General features: G+C 38.0%; 1 protein-coding gene across 1 annotated transcript in view; it reads left to right on the forward strand.

Moving 5' to 3' along the window:
- Nucleotides 1–19138, forward strand: part of LOC107692170 (F-box only protein 41-like) — a 55216-nt gene that overhangs the window by 14311 nt on the left and 21767 nt on the right. The window contains exons 2-3 of the mRNA XM_016491130.1: nt 1392–2378; nt 13961–14168. Coding sequence (XP_016346616.1) covers nt 1660–2378; nt 13961–14168 — 927 coding nt within the window. The 5' untranslated portion in view covers nt 1392–1659. The remainder of the gene's footprint in view (nt 1–1391; nt 2379–13960; nt 14169–19138) is intronic.

Here is a 19138-nt window from a genome sequence, read left to right on the forward strand (position 1 = left end):
GAAACTACTTTGTTTGGCCTTCCAAAAGAGGACACAACTAGACATCAGTGGTTAAGTTGTATTTACAACACTGTTCCAGAACAGATCAAACCAAATATTCAGATGTGTGCAGCGCATTTTACAGAGGAATGTGCCTACAATGCCGGTGTTCTGACAAATATTGCTGACTCACAGCCTGTATGTACGTTTTCATATTTAAAGGATTTGCCACTGACTATTCAAACGGCAGTTTTGAGCAGTGTAGAGCAGTGCTAGTTGTTTGTCATTTCTCCGATCACAAATGCAGACATGGTTTTATGATTACGCGGCGCGATTCAACGCAACGCAACATGTTAAAAGACAGTGTAAGTCATTATAATCAGTGACTTATACTGTTATGTCCCCACTGGATGCTACAAATACCTCGTTTGTAATGGGTTTTATTGGTTTTGTCTCATCACGCTGGGACACGGCATCACAGTATGGTAAGGGGCGTAACATTTCCGTCACGCTTGAGGAATTCAGCCAATCACAACGCACTGGATAGCTGGCCAATCAGAGCACACCTCACTTTTCAGACCGATGAGCTTTGTAAAAATCGACACGTTTCAGAAAGGCGGGGCATAGAGGAGAAACAATAATGTACAGTATGTGGAAAATAATGTGTTTTTTAAACCTTAAACTGCATAAACTGCATAAACATTGCATTACACCAAATACACAAAATAATTTCTTTTTTAGCAATGTCATATGACCCCTTTAAATTGATAAATTAGAGCCAAATGATAATGGACCCAACATTATTTCTGTTTGGGCTACATATTGTTAATATACCTTTCAAACCTTACAATTTTCCATAACAATGCATATTCAAGCAATAACTTTTAATTACTATAAATATAAACAGCATTAAACGCAATAAAGTACACTCACATAAAGCAATATATACTAAATAGCAAATTTCAAAGAAGTCTTAAAATGTCTTAAATTAATTCATTTAACAGCTGCTGAGCGAGTGATGGTAAATTTGACATCTTTCTCTCTTCAGACCACCATAATCCATTTTTCTTTTACCTGGATTTTGTTTTTCTTTCACCACTGGAGCAAATAGTTCTACAAAAATTCTAACGGCTAAGGTTTCATAAATAGGGGTTTACCCTGCTATAGTTTATTTAAAGCCAGAAATGTAAAAACGGTCAATTTGGTTCATTTGTATATATCTGTTGAGCAGGGTGATTTTATGTCTTCGCATAGAAGCCGATAGAAGTGATGAGCCAGTCTGAAAATATTTTCGGAAGGTCTTGAAAATGGTATTAAAAAGTAATAAATCAGAAATGCTGATACCTGCAGATACCCTGTACTGTATGCATTAATATTTGTTCATTTTGTGTGCCTTTTCTCTCTTTTAATAGGACAAAAGGTTTGGACTGTGAGGAAAATGATTAAGTGCCAGAAATAGGCCTAACAGCAGTCAAGACCTTATTGAAGAACTAAATCAAGAACTTGTGACTCAGAAGGAGCATGTGTGGTGATCCCCTGTTCCTTGCTCAACCCGTAGCAAACCCAGCGCGTCTGAGATGAGTGGTCCTCTTTGGTGCCCGGCCGCTGTCCCTGCCTGCTCTTGGCAGCGCTTGGTGGCGTGAGCAGATTGCTCCATCCTGGCATCCACAGGAGCGTGGAATGGCCTCTTTGGACCTGCCGTACCGTTGTCCTCGTTGTGGGGAAAACAAGCGCTTTCGAAGTCTGTCCTCTCTGCGTGCCCATCTGGAGTACAGCCACACCTATGAGACCCTGTATGTGCTGTCCAAGTCCAACAGCGTATGCGATGCCGCTGCGCTGCTCCCCCTAGTGGCCGACGGAGCCCTCTCTGCCGAATCCTGTTTTCCGTACCGCGAACTGCCCTGCTCTGGAGAAGAGCTCGAGCTTGCGCCTTTGTCTACTGCTTGCTACCTGCCCAATGTGGAGTTTCCTCTGGGCGAGATCCTGGTGAAGACGGCCATGAGCTCCGGCGACGCCTTGTCCTCCACAGGGAACAATGCGGTGGCGGTGGCCACTAATGTGGCTGCTAGTGCGGTGGAGGCAGCTTACGAAGAGGGTCTGGCTCGGTTGAAAGCTCGAGCATTTGAGAGGCTCGAACTAGACGAGAGGCTCGAGAAGTTGTCGGAGGAGGTGGAGCAGAAGATCGCGGCGCGTGTTGGCCGTCTGCAGACGGAGCTGGAGAGGAAAAGCTTGGAGCTGGAAAAGGCAAAGCTGGAGAGCGAGAGGCTCAGTCAGGAGAAGCAAGACCTGGAGGACAAGGCCACAGAGCTTTCGCGGCAAGTGGACGTGTCTGTGGAAATGCTGGCCAGCCTTAAGCAGGATCTGGTTAACAAGGAGCAGGAGCTCTCACACAAACAACAGTAAGTTGCAGGCGACCCACCTTGTTGCATGACCAATCCCTTAGAATGAGGAAAAAGTGGCTTTTGATTGAAGAAATAATGAAAAATGTTCTTGACTGCTTGGACCTTGCTGTTTTTGATTAAATGCTTGATTCACTCTAGGGCTCTCCAGCACAAGTTGCTTTGTGGAGCAAGCAGGGCTTTCACAAAAGAAGAAAGGCTAAATTCGTTTTCGACAGCTCCACGGGTTAGCCTCATTTAGACAAGGCAATTGAGCAAGACAGTTAACAAACCAGCGACTGTAGCATCTCTGTAGTATGTCTCCAGTAAGATTTAATCTGCTCTGTTGCAGGCTTTTCATGTTCATGGTTGTTTCAGTTTAGTGTGCTTTATTGGCGTGACAAACGTTTGTACATTTGTATAGCTTAGCTGGATGCTGGTTATCATTTACGCACTCTCATGGCGTTTCAAAACATACATTATTTTGCGGAACACAAATAAATTATTTTGAGAGTTGAGTTATTGGTCACCAAAACTGTCTTTCAACATTCTTCAAAATATCTTCTTTTGTGTTCTGCAGAAAAAAGTTATAAAGGTTTGTCATGAGGGTGAGCAAACGATGGCAGAATTTTACATTTTTGATGGACTATCCCTTAATGCTGTTTCCTGAAGGCTTGTGCTCCTGTGATCTGCAAATGTTTTTACTGCCTTTGCCTAAGAGTTGATGAACTACCCTACACCCTACAGGCCATTGCCTTTAATTGCCAGTGTCTTTCACCAGTCCAATCTACAGTTATAATGGCAATGACACCAACTTCCTTGCTGTATTCCTCTGTAGCAGCTCCTGCTGAAAGTCACAAATATGTGTTCACGTTATCATGGTAAGATTCACTGCCACCCTGAGAGAAAGTGATAAATTGAGTCCATTAGATAACTTGTATTTCAGTGGGTTTCATTTGATGTTATGAGCTCATAACTTTGATTTCTAAGCAGTGTGAAAGCATGAAATATTATATTTTAAAGGTTGCATATCACTAAGCCTTTTCAATCCCAATTTATGGTTACAAAGGCTTTTCAGTTTCGCAACATCTGATTTCCTTTCTGACCAAAAGCCAGGAAATTGCAAATGACAGGTTTCAGATAGTATTAAAGTATAAAATTCTAACAATATTGAGTATAAAAGCTTTCAAATGGTATTTTGGTTGTCAAGAATGAATTGGGGAAAAAAGGTAGAAAAATACTGTAAAATGATTCTTTGTTAAAGTCATTCAAATAAAATATCACCTCTCCCAAAATGATTTTAATTTGATATACTGCATATAGAAGTCCAAAAGACGGGCAATTGAGCTTTTGGAGTGGTCTGAGTATAGAGACTCCTATGCTGTGGGATATTCTCAGCAGGACTCCATCTTAAATATACACCCGCTGTGATTGATCTGTAGCTGCCTGTGGAATAGAGTTTTTTTGAGAAACCGGTCACGCACTGCTGGTAGGTAGAAAGAAAGAGGCCTCATTTCTCTTTTACCTCTCTCACCTCTCTGTTTTTTGACCCTCAATACCTTCCTCCATTCTCTCTTTTTATTCCCTCTCACAGTCACCTCGATCTTGTTAGCGTCTCATATCCCATCTGATCTCTGATTCTCCTCTGCAGACTCTGGCTCCTTCTCTCAATTGCTGATTTTTGCTTTATTTGCCTATCATGTGCGTCTCCTCTGGAGCTTTCTAGCTAAACACAAATCTTCAGACTATTCTAACTTGGTGTGCTACAGTATATAGAGTATACAGTATACAGTATATGAACTGATCACATTTACTGACTTGTATCTTCAAGGCTTTTAAAAACATTCTTAAACTTTCTAGCCAGACCTGCTTTATTAGCAACAGCTGCCTTGTTGTGGCATAGCAATTTTTTCATACATCAAATTAACTAATGATCATCCTTAAATTCATTACTTGCTAATTTGAGCCACAATGTCCTGTTTAGCAATTTTAAATGTGAATAGATAGATTCAGTGTCCATGGCTGCCATTGTTATGCAAACTTAGGTTTGTGGATCATGATTAATTCATCTGTCTTGCAGTCAGAGTACCTCTGATGTGTGAATTACAGATTGATATACTATGTGTGTGTGTGTGTGTGTGTGTGTGTTTAGTATTCGGTTCATAAGAGGGCTCATATAATAACCTCTCTGCATTTGCATACAAATCTCTGCTAATGTTCGCTTTCTGCTGTCTCTGTCTTTCTCTGTGACCTATCCTGTCGTACCAATGTTGAAATTTACAGGACAGGCACAGTTTGAGGACATGAGCTTGTTGGCATAGAATAGTAGTGATGCCTCGAAAATTTAGCAACTGATATGGTTCTGAAACCAAAAACTCATGTTTTTAAAATTCTATGAAATTTCATTTTTCATATTGCTCAATCATTGTTCAAATGCGGTCAGATGTCATTAAAACAGCTTGTAAACATCATGTCATGTAATGTTACATTTACCTCAGGAAAGCCATTCAATGTCCATAAACTCGCTAGTTAGCTAGAAAAAAAAAACTCTAGAGGAGCATTTTGCTAAAATATATACACTATATTACATACACATATTTTTACTGAACCTGTTGACGTTATTTAATGTGTTTTTGAAATGTGTTATTAAACTTTCAGCTAAATGAAAACTTGGTTTCGGTAAATTAAAAATGATTTCTGGTGCATCACTAGTCTAGACATCTCTTTGTACATTTTGTAACAAGCAGATAAATAAGTCTGCTACTTGTATGAGGGTCAGCTGTGTGACTCATAGCATGTACATCTCTGAGGTGTGTACTAAAGCAATTTAGTCAAGCCAATAATCTGTAATACTTCCAAGCATTCCAAGAGACCCATTTTACCCTCTTCTAATTTTATCTTATTAACCACTCGTTTCTTCTGTTACTTGCATCTAATTATCATTCATATTTTCTGGAGACTGTGTTGCTTACAGCCTTACACAATCAATTACTATTCTGAATACAGTGTGTCACGGAGTAGCCCTCTGCTGCTATTTTTATGTGCACTTGAAATAGTTGTCACTGCGTTAGTGCAGGGGAAAGTTAAATATCAGATGTTAGAATTCTATTTCCAGGCAACGTCTTTGTTTCTCATCTGTCCACGTCTGATGCCCTGCATCAGTATTTTTTGGCTTATCACATAGTGTTTACAGTCTTCTTATCATGAAATATAGACTTTTTAAAATTACACTTCATAAATTGTAGAGAATTAGCTTCAGCTTAGAAAATTCACATTCATGCAGTCAGTTAGTGGTCTTGTTTTAGCTCATTTGCATGCAATATACATTTAATACCTGACTGGTATTAAGTGAGGTTGTCTAGATCATGTAGGTATTTTGTATTATTTTTTGATAATTTATCAGTGGTGAAAAAAATGCAGATGTAGGTTTGCACATTACATCTATACTCATATTTCATACTGTATTGCATAACTAATATTCCAGAACATCTTGTATTAGTCATCTCACCTTATGTGAATAGAATATAATTATTTAAATCTGAATTAAATGGCTTATTAAATTTAAGTAACTCCCGGTGCACTGTTCATACATTCTTTGTTGTAGCAATAAAAAGCATTATTGTCAGACGTATCTGACAGCCAACCAATAGTTGTTCCCATGGAAAGCAGTCTGGAAAAAGTCTCAGGTTATGCATGTAACCATGGTTCCCTGAGAATAGGGCTTGAGATGCTGCAGCCCCTAGCGGGCGCTGTGGGGAGTGCCTCCGGCATAACCGGTGTCTGAAACATGAGTCTAAACATTATAATGAACTTGACATTGGCAGGCGGCAGCCTATGATGTCACAACTGGTGCGGCCGAGAGTATAAAAGTACACCTGTGAAATACGTCATCCACATCTTGTCTGAAGGAGAAGTACGAAATGTTTTTGAAAGATGCTCATGTTCAGCAAAGCTGCATTTATTTAATAAAAAAAAACAGTAAAGACAGTAATTTTGTGAAATATTATTGCAATTTAAAAGAACTGTTTTCTATTTTAATATAGTTCAAGATGTCATTTATTCCGAGTTTTCCCAGGAGCGAAGTTATATGTGTGCAATACACAGGATTTGTCCTGTAGTCGGTGTTACAATAAATAAAAAAAATAAAATCAATTTATTTCAGCTGGACATGGGACGCTACAGGTCTGAGGCGCCGCGCGTCTGTTCCAAGCAGCTCGGAGCCGCAGGAGTCACGTGACGAGAGTGAAGCGAAATGACTGGTGGCGGATCCAAAAGCGCAAGAAAACTTGTTAATAAACGTTTAATTTCTTCGTTTAAAATAACTGAGTTGGCAGGCGGCAGCCTATGATGTCACAACTGGTGCGGCCGAGAGTATAAAAGTACACCTGTGAAATACGTCATCCACATCTTGTCTGAAGGAGAAGTACGCAGGAATGCCTGAAGCATGGCAAAGGGATGCAGCGTCTCGTTCCCTATTCTCAGGGAACCATGGTTACATGTGTAACCTGAGACGTTCCCCTTCGAAAGGGAATTTGCACTGCATACAATAGAGGGTGCTATGGGGCGCTAACGGTATACCCACGCATGCTGAAGGAATGAGTGCCTTATTGGCTGAGCTAAGTCAAAGACTCAAAGGAGTCCTCACCCCTGCACCAGCAATGCGATCATAGACCGGAGCTTCTCAAGAACGGAGGCCTCAACAGGAGAGAAGAAGCCTAACTACATTCTTATTCAGGCCAGCATCCAAGGACGCTCACAGAGAGTCTAACACTCAGAGCTAACTGGCCCACGAAGCTCTGCAGAGTGGAGGCCTAAATATGCCACCTCTTAAATGAGAGGTGACCTAGCAAGACTCCACAGCCAAGGAGGCTCCCAGAGAGCCTAACAACTTAGCATACTACCCTACCGCCTAGCCGAGCTCTAGGAGAGGAATCCTCAGTATGAATGACTCTCCAAATCGAGAGAAGAGCTAACAATGCCCCACGGTCAGTATATCTTGTAAGGAGGCTCACAAGGAGCCTACTACTCACCATTACTCTTTGAGTGGAGCTCTGGGGAGCGGAGGCCTCAACAAGATTATGGTGCTCTTACCATAAACAGATTTTAGAGAAGGCACGAAATGCATTTCAGCATGAAGACACAAATGTACAGAAGTGCTTAGAAAGCTAACTGGCTATAGCTTACATACCTTAGGGCTAACTTATTATTCTATTTTTCTAGCATATCTTAATATAAATGTTAATGTCTACCAACAAAAACATCTCCTGTTCTATGATAACCACTGCTACAAATGCATAACTGGATTTTTTTTTTAAATTAATACAACCAGCTCTCATGAAAACAGCATTTGTTTTTGATCAGGCATTACAAACGGCTACTTCTTGGAGTATCTTTCTGAACACCAGCAACATCATATCTGAGCAGTTTTAATCCGTTGCTTTTAGATAAGGGCTGTGTGGAAGTAAGCAGACACACAGGTTATCACACACTTGTCAGTCTCTCTGTACAGTGTACACTGTGTTCTTAGCGCTACGTTCAGACTGAGATCTGTCATACATTCCAGTTGAACCTTGAGGTGTGACCTCGAGTTGAGATATTAATAAATAGTTATTTGTTCTTGGTTATAAAGAGGTTGTGTGCTTGGGAATGTGTATGTTTGTGCTCATTAGAAAAGGGTAAGTTTATTAGGAGACACAAGCAAGAGCACTTTCAAACAGCCATACCTAGTTTGAATTCTCACAGTGTGAATCTGAAAGTCAGGGTATCTCTCTCAGCGTACTTTGCTTGTAGCATATTGGAATTTAGATATCAGCTTTTTTAGCTGGCGGTCTTATTTTTATTCATGTTCCCCTGTGAAGAAGCCTCAGTCAGCTACAGGACTGTAAGCTACACTGGGAGAGTTTTGATTAGGGCAGACAGCGGGAGACACAATGTAATATGTCATGCTGCTTCAGCCACTTAATTGTCCACTTAACTGTGTCCACTTTAAACCTATACATAGCGATCAGGCCAATCAGTCGGCCATCATTTAGCCTTTTTTTTTTTTGCCCATAACTGCATCTGCTTAGACAAGCGTTAAGCTGCCTTTCCACTATCTACAATAAATGACAAACCGGAAGTCATTAATTTCCAGTGGAGATAAGCCATATGCATAGTCGGAGTTTTCAGATCTGATTTGAGCATTGGATGCCACCACCAGAGATTATTAGTGTTCATTCACTATGGTGAATAAGTGAAGGTTAATGTTACGTTCTTGTTCTGTGTTTTTGGACTTCTGTTGTTAATTTTTGTTCACGTTAGTCCCTGTATCCTTGGTTTCTGATTATGCCCTTGTTTGTTGCCTTGGTTGCCCTGGTTTGTTCTCATGTGTTGTCACATTTACCTTTTGTTTGCACCTTGTCTCATTTGGTTCCTTGTTTGTTCCTTTATATATACATATATATAGTTTTGAGCAACAAAAATGTCTTTGCACTTGTTTAGAGTTTGGGGTATTTCTTAACCCCCTTCAGACAAGCTCTCGTTAACCCATCTACAGAATTTCCCGTAATTTATGAGACAACGCTAATTCCCCGCCATTATTGGAATTTTCTGGCTTTCCGTGTTTTCACTGGTGTATGGTAGGAGGCGCTATTACGCATCTTATGAAAGAGTATTGAATGTCTGGGTCAAAACACGGGGAAGAAGCAGAAGAAACAAGCGATCGCATATGTAAGCAGATACATATGTAAAATAATGCATAAAACAGCATATAAACCAAAACTGCCTAACGTTACCGAATGAAATGTCGATCCAGGAAGTGGTATACCGTGCAAGCTTTGGATGTGTTGATGGAAGCAATCTGTACCATCTATGCTTTGATCACCGTTCTGAATCTGATCCAGATGTAGTCTTTTACAAAAAACGTGATTTTTCTCAGCTTTTTGTTCAAAATGTTGCTTTTTTTCATGAAACTTACCCACATTCAAGCGTTGATAAATAAGATTTCATGAAGCTAGAATAAAACAATAAAGCAGAGGCCCTGTTCTTTGTTTTGAAATATTGCATGTTCATATATTCATACAACAAAATATTCTGGGTGCCATTAAACTTTTGTGAAAATGATCAAAAAATGCTGCTGGTGGGGAAAGTTTTCAGGGCATGAATTACTTCCAGAATTGCAGTGATTGACATTGGCAGTTATATGTCTTGGTCAGGGGCATGTTTAGAGTTTTGGGGGCTCTAAGCAAGCGGTCCCTGGGGGGCCCCCTTGGTAGAAATCGCGTTCCGCGGGGGCCCCCCTAAAAATTGCATGGGGCCTAAACACGCTACTGGTCTTGGTTATATTTAATTCTATTTGTGAGTGAATTTAATTGTAGAATGTGTTTTGACTAAACACATTTTGGCGGTGGCTGGCAACGTTTTAAAAAACGCTGGTGGGGAAAGAGTTAATGTGGGCATCTGTCCTTGTTAGGGTTGCTAAGAGGCAGACAATTTCTGGTAAATTTCCAGAAACATTACAGAATATTTGGAAACTTGACATGTTTTTTTTTTTTGTTGTTGTTTCCTGAAATTTAACAAAATTATCCACCCCTTTGCAACTCTTATGGTTGTTCTGTCTCTGTATGTTTTTTGTCTGTGAAACACTGGCCTAGGCCATTGTTGCCACCATACGGACAAACTAATTAGTGCCAACCGACATAGTTGCTGCTGAGGTAAATGGACTCTCTCGCTCTTTCTGTTCCTTTGTAATAGCTGACATGCTCGTTAATTCTTAATTTGATTACAGACGTGTTATAGGGGGGAAAATATGATCAAAAAGTCATGGCAACAAATGTTTTTTTTTTTTTAAATCAGTATATGATAAAAGTTTTAAACAACTTATACACAGTCAAATTGATTTGACTTAACTCATGTTTTACAGTGTGACCACAATAAAGGGCTTCTTAGAGTAGCCTACCATACTGACAGGATAATCAGGAAGAATTGTTAAATTAGAATTAATTATTGTTAGAATTAATACTACTAAAACAAAATAAGATTAATGCGTATGCCTACTGCTGGTTGGCTGCCCACTAGGCATAGGCTCCAGGTCTGCTTCCTTATCGCCAGCTCAAGGCTCGGTCTCTTTTTATTTTTTTTGGGCTTCGCGAAAAAATCAGAAATGAGTTTTTGCGCCATGTTGACTGGTGTATTTTTAAATCTTCAATGACGGATGCGGACGTGGGGACGTCACGCGACAGTTGTTGCTTATTGTTGTAAAGCTTTTTTCCCCTATGATTTTAATGAATATTCAAATTAATAAAATTAGTTTTATTTCTTTTTTGTTACAAAATTTAAATTTATTTATTTTTAACACCGCACCCCCAGCACCCCCATTTTTTCTTTAGCTCCGAGCCAGGGGGTGCTGCAGCACCCCTACTTCCCGCTGTAATGAGTAGGCCTACACATTGTTAGAAAAATCTGGTTGCACATGTGCAATACGTGCATACTATGCAGATGATTATATTTACGTTACATGCACTGTATGCATACCCTAGCACACATATACATAAAAACCAAATACTTAAGGGGGCTTAACTGGATTCAAAAAGTTGAGATTTTTCTGGTTAGCATGGCTCTGTTAGCCCCTGCTGGTAGATACTGTAACTACATCTGGTTCTAAAAGCATCATCGATGGCCAAAATTACCATGCATGGGGCATATGACTGAAACTATTAAAACTGGATAGGATATATGAAACCGATTGTTGCTAAAAATAACTAGCATTTATTACCTAAAATTTGCATACACCCTTGCATGCAACATGAGTCATAATTACATAGTAATTTTTTTCCAGAGAGAAAGACTACTATTTTAGTAAAAATGCATATATATGTGCATATGTAGGTGTATACTCCCATAGAGAGAGTCTCTATGTAGACATGGAGTAAAAATAGACATGAACTAAAATCCACAAAACTTCGTTTTTGATTCCCTGGGGTCTTTAATACAAGCACACACTGATCACAGTGTTACTCTCCCTTGAGAGGCCCCACACATTATGGGTAGATAAACAGATTTATCAAGCTGACCGACGAAATTAGGTGCCAGCCCTTTAATTACTGAAAAGTCACTACTGCAGTTTAAGATAGTGAGGGGCAGAGGCATATATAATGTATGCGGATGTGCGCGTGGTATAGCACACAGTGAACACACACCGCTCTTCCCTGCCTCCACATTACTGGGCCTGTAATTAGTCTCGTTTACACTGTTGATTGACTGATTGAATGTTGACCTTTACTACAGTAAGAATACTGCAGTCGAGTGACTAGAGAGCAGTCATTCAAGAAGTTATTACACAAGATTCTGAAATGCTGTAGTATGACTGTTTTGAATTGAACAGTCCACCCAAAAATGACAATTTATTCACCCCATGTCATTCCAGCCCAATGTGACACACAAGCAGATTTTTTGAATAATGTACTGGTTGCTTTAGTGTTATTTTCTTTGCAGTAACAATGAATAGGGACAGGAGATTTCATGCTTTATAATGGACACAACAGCACCATAAAAGTGGTCAACATGACTTGAACTATTTTGTAAGCAGTGTTATTTTAGTATTATTAATATACTATTACCCATGACCCTATTGTAACGGATGCGACGAGACGAGAGATGTGCGGATCCATTTGCAGGCTTTTATTAAACAGAGACGTGGTCATAAGAGGCATGGGTCAAACAGTGGCAAACGGGTATATTTCAGGCAAGACAAAGAGTATTCCTAGGGCAAGCGTGGGTCTACGATTGGCGAACAATATCCAGAGGGGCTTGACACGAGGGGTTATCCAATAACACAAGCAATAGTCCAGGCAAGGTGCAAACACAATCCGAAACAGCAGGCAAAGGGTTAATCCAACATACATAGGCAGAAAGAAGATCAGGAAACAGACAACAAGGCAACACGAAATGACTAGACTTAGATTAGAACTAGAAACGGAAACTTGGAATGGCTCCGTAATGTAGCTATCGCTAGAAGAGTGATATACGCTAAACAATACTCGGCAGTGAGAGAGAGGAAGTCCATGGCTTATAAAGCATGTCTCATTCGATGCAGCTGTGTGTGTAATCAGTGCAATGGATGATGGAAAATGCAGTCCAGGGTGATGTTGTAACAGTCTGTGTGGTGTGAGAGTCAATGTAATGGGAGAGCGACCTCTGGTGGCAATCGGCCGGAAGGCCACGGACACCTATAGACGACTGCTATGTTATTTGTTACATTTTCGTACTAGCTTTTAGTTTTATGTTTTCAGGTTTTAATTTAAAGTTTAGTTTAAATTTTAGTAGTTTTATATGCTTTTTTTGTTTTTATTTGTTTGTAATAAATAATTCTATATAGCTTTATTTATTTTTATTTTGGTTTGAGTTTTAGTACTTCAACTCATACTTATCTCAGTTAGTTGCAGAAGCAACATTTCTAATGTTCATTTACATTTTTAAAGTGTTAGTAGTTCATCTAATATGTATATTTTAATTTATTTCAGCTTTATTTACCCTAACCTTAACCTTAACCTTTTAAATAGTTGTAGTTTTATCAATAACAACATTGATTCCAAGTCTGTTTAGTTCTCTCACATAAAGCATTAGATCCTGCATTAATTAATCCTTACAACCCTGTAAATCTGCAAAACAATAAAACAACTTTTTTTTGGTTGAACCTTTTTGTCCCTGTTTTCACGACTGATCATTGACATGCGTTTTGATTTGGTAATGATAAATTATTGCACAAGACAAACATACTGAAAAAAGACTACAGTGCAGACTACAGTCTGTTTGACAGTGATGATTTAATAGGGCCTGATCTTTATCTTATCTATAAGATAATATCTATTGTTATTTACTTAGAGGATCTTTTGAGATTACACAATTACATAAATGACATTGAGATCACATTTACGCACATTCATTTTCCTAGTTTATTAAATGGTGCTTTTAATTTGTGTGGATATTTAAACCCTCTTCTTTGAGTACAGGGACTGCTGCATTATTCACTATGGCCTATGACATTGTTTGCAAACTTTGATGATGAAATACTCAAGATGTCAGTATCTCAAAATATAATTTTGTTGGCGTACGAAAATGAAAACTCCAATTGTGTGAGAATCTACTATGAGTGTGTTAGAAGCTTAGAATAGCTGAGGTGATGGTGTCGAGGTGCAAGCCAGTGTTTATGTGTACAGAGACATTGTCTACACAGAGATAACAGTTGTCATGCTTTCATTGGCTTGTACACACACTCCAGGGAATTGCAGAATGCAAGAGGAGATAAATAAGAATGAGAAAAGGGACAAACGGGAGGGAGAAAGTGGTATCAGATGCCCTTTTCCCATTTGTCGAGGTGTGACAGGTTTAAATTGGCATGTTCTCTAGACTTTAATTTCTTTAAAAGAAAATGCCGTTTGTAGGGATGCATCGGGTCATCTATACGTCACCCCATACCACCATATCTTAAGAGTTTCATGCTTAATTCTCTTTAACACACTAAATACTCATTAAAAAATGATCAAGAGCAACTGACAAGCTATCACCACTGAACGACTCAATCCTCTCACAGTAATTCTCATTAATTTTTTTTCCTCCTTACTCAGAGAGGTGGGCCAGATCGACCAGTTTCTGCAGGAAACAGCTGCGCGTGAAGCCAATGCTAAAGTGCGTCTTCAGCAGTTCATCGAGGACCTGCTGGACCGGGCTGACCGTGCTGAGAAACAGCTTCAGATCATCAGCAGCTGTGCCACCACCCCCAACGGCAGCCTGGGACACTGCAGTCTGCAGGGATCCAAACCTAATGGACAACAGGTACATTGACTGAGCAAAAGCGGTGAAGGAGAACAAAAGACATTGCAGCGATGTACTAAGAGAAATCAGAGATTACACCTGTCTTTTAGGGATGTAACGATTACCGGTTTGACGATAAATCGTGATAAAATACCCCACGGTTAGTATTACCGTTTCATATTTTAATTATCACTATAACCGTATTCGATTACCGTGATTTGAACTGAGGATAAATAAATACTGTACTGCACAGGGCTCCCTTTTCCAAATGGGTGCATTTTGCGATAATTTTTTCTGCCCGTGCGACTAAATTTTGTGTGCGGTAGCACTGGCGCGACCACTGCATTGTTTAACTCATAAGCGCTGCATTTCTGTTGCATATGAGAAACATCAAAAGGCAAACGAAACTGAAAGCATAACGAAACCGCGCTACTCGTTTGAGCTGCGCAGCGCTTATAGAGTGTAGAGCCTGGTTTATACTCGCCGCGTCAGCAGGAGCCCAAAGGTGCGCGCAGCAAAAATGACGCGAATATTGAGGAATGGATGGATGGTTTTCATGCTGAAGTAAAGTAAAAGACCGCTTCTTAAACCAAAGGTGAACATGTTAGTATTCTTGTGGGGGGAAAAAAACATGCAAGCACTGTCACCGACAGCAAGTTTAGTTTTACTTTTCTTTTTGTTTTCATTTTGAAAATCTTGTTATCTTTGCTGTTTACCTCACGTTATGCTATGGAGGCTCTCTTTTTTATTTATTTGATTCCTCAGTGTTTGCTAAACGTTCTGTAATTTATTAGTCGGTATATAATACAGCATGTGGTGTATGCCATGCCTCGTCTTATTAGTTTTTGTTAATAAACGTTTTGTAAGCTTGTTTGTCATTGTATCTTACTGTTTTATTGTTGTTATGTTTTTTAATTAAGAATAACAATGCATCCATCTTTTGTTTTAGTCTTAAAAAGTGAAATATGTATAGATGTATGTAAGCAAATCAGACAATTATCTTTTCTTGTAAAACGTGACACCAAGATCGCGAATTCGAAAGTGAAAGCATCCGAAGCCCGGCTTATAACATAGCTAAAGAGAAACTCCCTGTTCACAAAATTCAAATCACAAATAATACTGATGAAAAAGAAGGGGTTGAATGTTAACCACTTTCATTTTCATATAACTATAAACTATGATAAAAGTTCATCAGCATGCATTGATTAATCCCTAAAAATAAAAATTTTGCGACCAAATCGTGTGCTGGTGTGACCAACTGAGAAAGTCGCAAAAGAGCGACCAGTGGGAAGAATGAGTCTGGAGCCCTGAAGCATAAAACACAGTTTTATTACATTAGATATTTGACATTTACATTAGATATTTGAACATGCTATTAGATAAACTGTTGTCATTCATGTTGTCATTTAAAATCCGGACATCATTGGCAATGTTATTGTTTTAGTTATGCAAACAAAAACTATTTTGGTCACTATAATCGTGATAAGAAATTTTCATTCCGTTACATCCCTACTGTCTTTGTAAAAAAAATATATCATTGGAATCATTTACTGTTTCGATATCTAGCCTACATGGCACAAACCATTCTGTTTTCTCTTTATAAGCTCTGCAGCTGATATATCCATTTTTCAAAGTGTGGATTTCATTGTCTTGTATATCAGTGTGATGCATAACTAAATTTGAATAGGTATAAAATGTTTGCTTTGCTCCTGTTCATACTGAGGTGCCTATGAAGGTACCATTTCAAGGCATCATACAGTAGGTGCCAAAAAAGGTAGACGACTATCTTTGTACGCTCAAGGTCATAATCCTGTTGAGAATATAGGTGTGAAGTTTTCGCATTCACATTTTACATTAACAAATGTCATTTTTCAAAATGTGCAGAATGCGAATTGTTTAATTACTGTATAAATACCAAGTTTACATAAGTATGAATTTGACTGCACTCTGGTAAACACTGCAAAGTTTGTAGTCAGTATTTTTATATTAATACTTTTATTAAGCAAGAATAAATAAATAAATAAATAAATACTGTTCTTTTGAACTTTCTATTCATCAAAGAATTCTGAAAAAATGTAGTGCTGTCAAACGATTAATCGCGATTAATCGCATCCAAAATAAAGGTTTTTGTTTACATAGTATATGTGTGTGTAATGTGTATATTTATTATGTTTATATAAATACACACACATGCATGTATATAAAGAAAATATGTTAAAATTTGTTATAAGAAAAATGTTACGTTTATATATTAAATATATTTATATATAATATAAATTATATGAATATAAATATATACATGTAAATACATGTAAATATTTTCAAAATATATGCTGTATATGTGTGTATTTATATAATCATAATAAATATACACTGTACACACACATACAGTATATTATGTAAACAAAAACTTTTATTTTGGATGCGATTAATCGCGATTAATCGCGTGACAGCACTAAAAAAAATGCATCACAGTTTCCTTAAAAATATTAAGCAGCAAAAACTATTTTCAACAATGATAATAATAAATGTTTCTTCAGCATATTAGAATCATTTCTGAAGGAAATGGCTGCTTCGGCATTATTTATATTAGCATTATTTACATAATTATTTTTTTACAGTAGAACTCTTTTTACTATATTTTCAATCAAATAAATGCAGCTTTGGTGAGCAAAATAGACTAATTTCAAAATATTAAAAAATTGTACCCATCCCAAACCTTTGAACGGTAGTGTATATTTGTAGAAAAATTTAATATCTGCAAGAATAACATAAATAGTTATGTAACCAGAAAGATATCTTTGCCTATTAGCATTAACCTGATAAGTACATTGAAAAAGATGGCTTTGTAATATACAAGTTAATTTCAAGTCTTTGTTATATGTACAAATCAACATTTATCATCATGTCCAAAAAAAATATAACAGATTGAGGGCAGGCAGTGGAAATTGCCTGAAACTGCTTTGTTACGATTGCAGTTCTGTCTGCAATTTTCTATAAGATAAATAAATCTCAATGCAGGCAGCACTCAAGAAACGTCTTGTACTAAATATTCATCAGTGCTTACCTGAGTTCTGTGAACCTCCAAATAACTTTTACAATGTTAATAGATTGCACTTGTACACTAGTCTCATTTTCTTGGCTCTAGAGGGGGTTAAACTGTGGTTGGTTACTCAGCGGTCTCATAACTGGCTCCACTGAGTGTACAGTAAATACATTCAGATCACTAAGGGATTATTTGTGTTATTGAGGGGAAAAAATCAGTTGAAGTCCTTTTTCCTTTGTCAGAAATAGTGAAGAAAGTGTTGAAATTAGTAAAGTTTTACACACTTTATGTACACTGAGTTTTGTACATTTATCTGTGTGTATATATCACGGTTGGATAAAATTCAGTGTGTGCATGTATGTGTGCACGGTTACTCACACTGCCTTTTTTAGGCTTCTTTTGACAGTGCATGGCATATTCAGGCAGCACCCTAACACCTCGCCCTCTGACACCATTGGGGGGACCCCCTTAATCACCATGGAAACAGCAATCTACATTTGTCATTTACTCATATAGTGTATTGCACACAGCACTGGTGACTCAGTTTGAGTTCACAAACAGCCTGTGTTCCCAAATGCCAGCCACAGCCTTCCAGTCTCCTACTAACTGGAAAGGAAGTACACTCAGTGATGTCAGAAGAAGGGCAGAGTGTTTCAGAAGCATACACGCTGTGATTCAGGACATTTGGCCTAATTACATTACAGACAGGCACTGTGCAGGAAAGTAAGCAAGAAAGAAAAAGATGGAGGTGCAGAAATATTGTTGTCATCTCAAGCATTTCCCACAATCCCAGCCAGTCTGTTATGCTGTCCACCACTAGTGATATCAATGGTGCTGCTTCTCTTTCTGCCCCTTTTCTGCAGGCACTAAGCCCAGTGTGTGTTTGTGAATGTGTGTGTGCCCTGTCAGCGATATGGCACCTTGCTTGGCCCATTTTTTTCTTGGATGTATCACCTAACCAGCTAGAGCAGTGATTTAAAGGCACAGTTTTCCTATTTCCTGTATGAGATTGGTAAGTCTAATACTTACGTCTGACAAATAAAAGTCATTAGTAGTTGGCTGATATGGTATTTCTACAGGATATGGGAAATCTACATTAGAACACATTTTTTTTATACCACCTGAAGTGGTACTATATTAAGGATTTTACAGGGAACTCAATGTAGGCCAGGCTGTTTTTTTCTCATAACAGAAAAAATTATTTCATTAAAAACAACAAAAAGACCCATATTTCCCTGCATTTTGGGATCTCTTAAATACAATTGTAATTAAAAGAATCTTCAAGAATCGGCTAAAAACACATTTCTTCCATCTTTATTTGGTACTCTAACTCTAGCACTCTCTATTCTAATTCTATTCTTAAAAAAAAAACTTTTAGACTTGCACTCTATTCATTTACTAACTGCTTGTTTTCTTTAAAAAAAACCCCACTAGATTCTCTAATCTTTTTGTATTCTATCTATTTGTTTTCTTTTTATTTACTATACAATTAACAAAAGCAAAAAAAGGCCTCCAACACTAGCTTGCTCTATTCTTTTTCTATTCTATCTGTTTTCTTTTTATTTATTATATAATAAAAAAAAAAACCTTGCTACGTAAACTGCGTTAAGCTAACTGAGACTTGTTATAGCACTTGCATATCATTGCTCTCATTACGTTTGTATTTAAATGTAAATACAATTTACATAAATTAGGGTTGTTATAGATAACTAAAACAAAACCAACCCAAATAAAACCAATCCATTTTGTTACTTGAAATAAAATATACATAATATATATATATATATAAACTTAACAAAATTATAAACGCAACACTTTTGTTTTTGCCCCCATTTTTCATGAGCTGAACTCAAAGATCTAAGACTTTTTCTATGTACACAAAAGGCCTATTTCTCTCAAATATTGTTCACAAATCTGTCTAAATCTGTGTTAGTGAGCACTTCTC

This window comes from Sinocyclocheilus anshuiensis, unplaced genomic scaffold, assembly GCF_001515605.1.
Source record: "Sinocyclocheilus anshuiensis isolate Anshui unplaced genomic scaffold, SAMN03320099.WGS_v1.1 scaffold322, whole genome shotgun sequence".
NCBI classification, from domain to species: Eukaryota; Metazoa; Chordata; class Actinopteri; order Cypriniformes; family Cyprinidae; genus Sinocyclocheilus; species Sinocyclocheilus anshuiensis.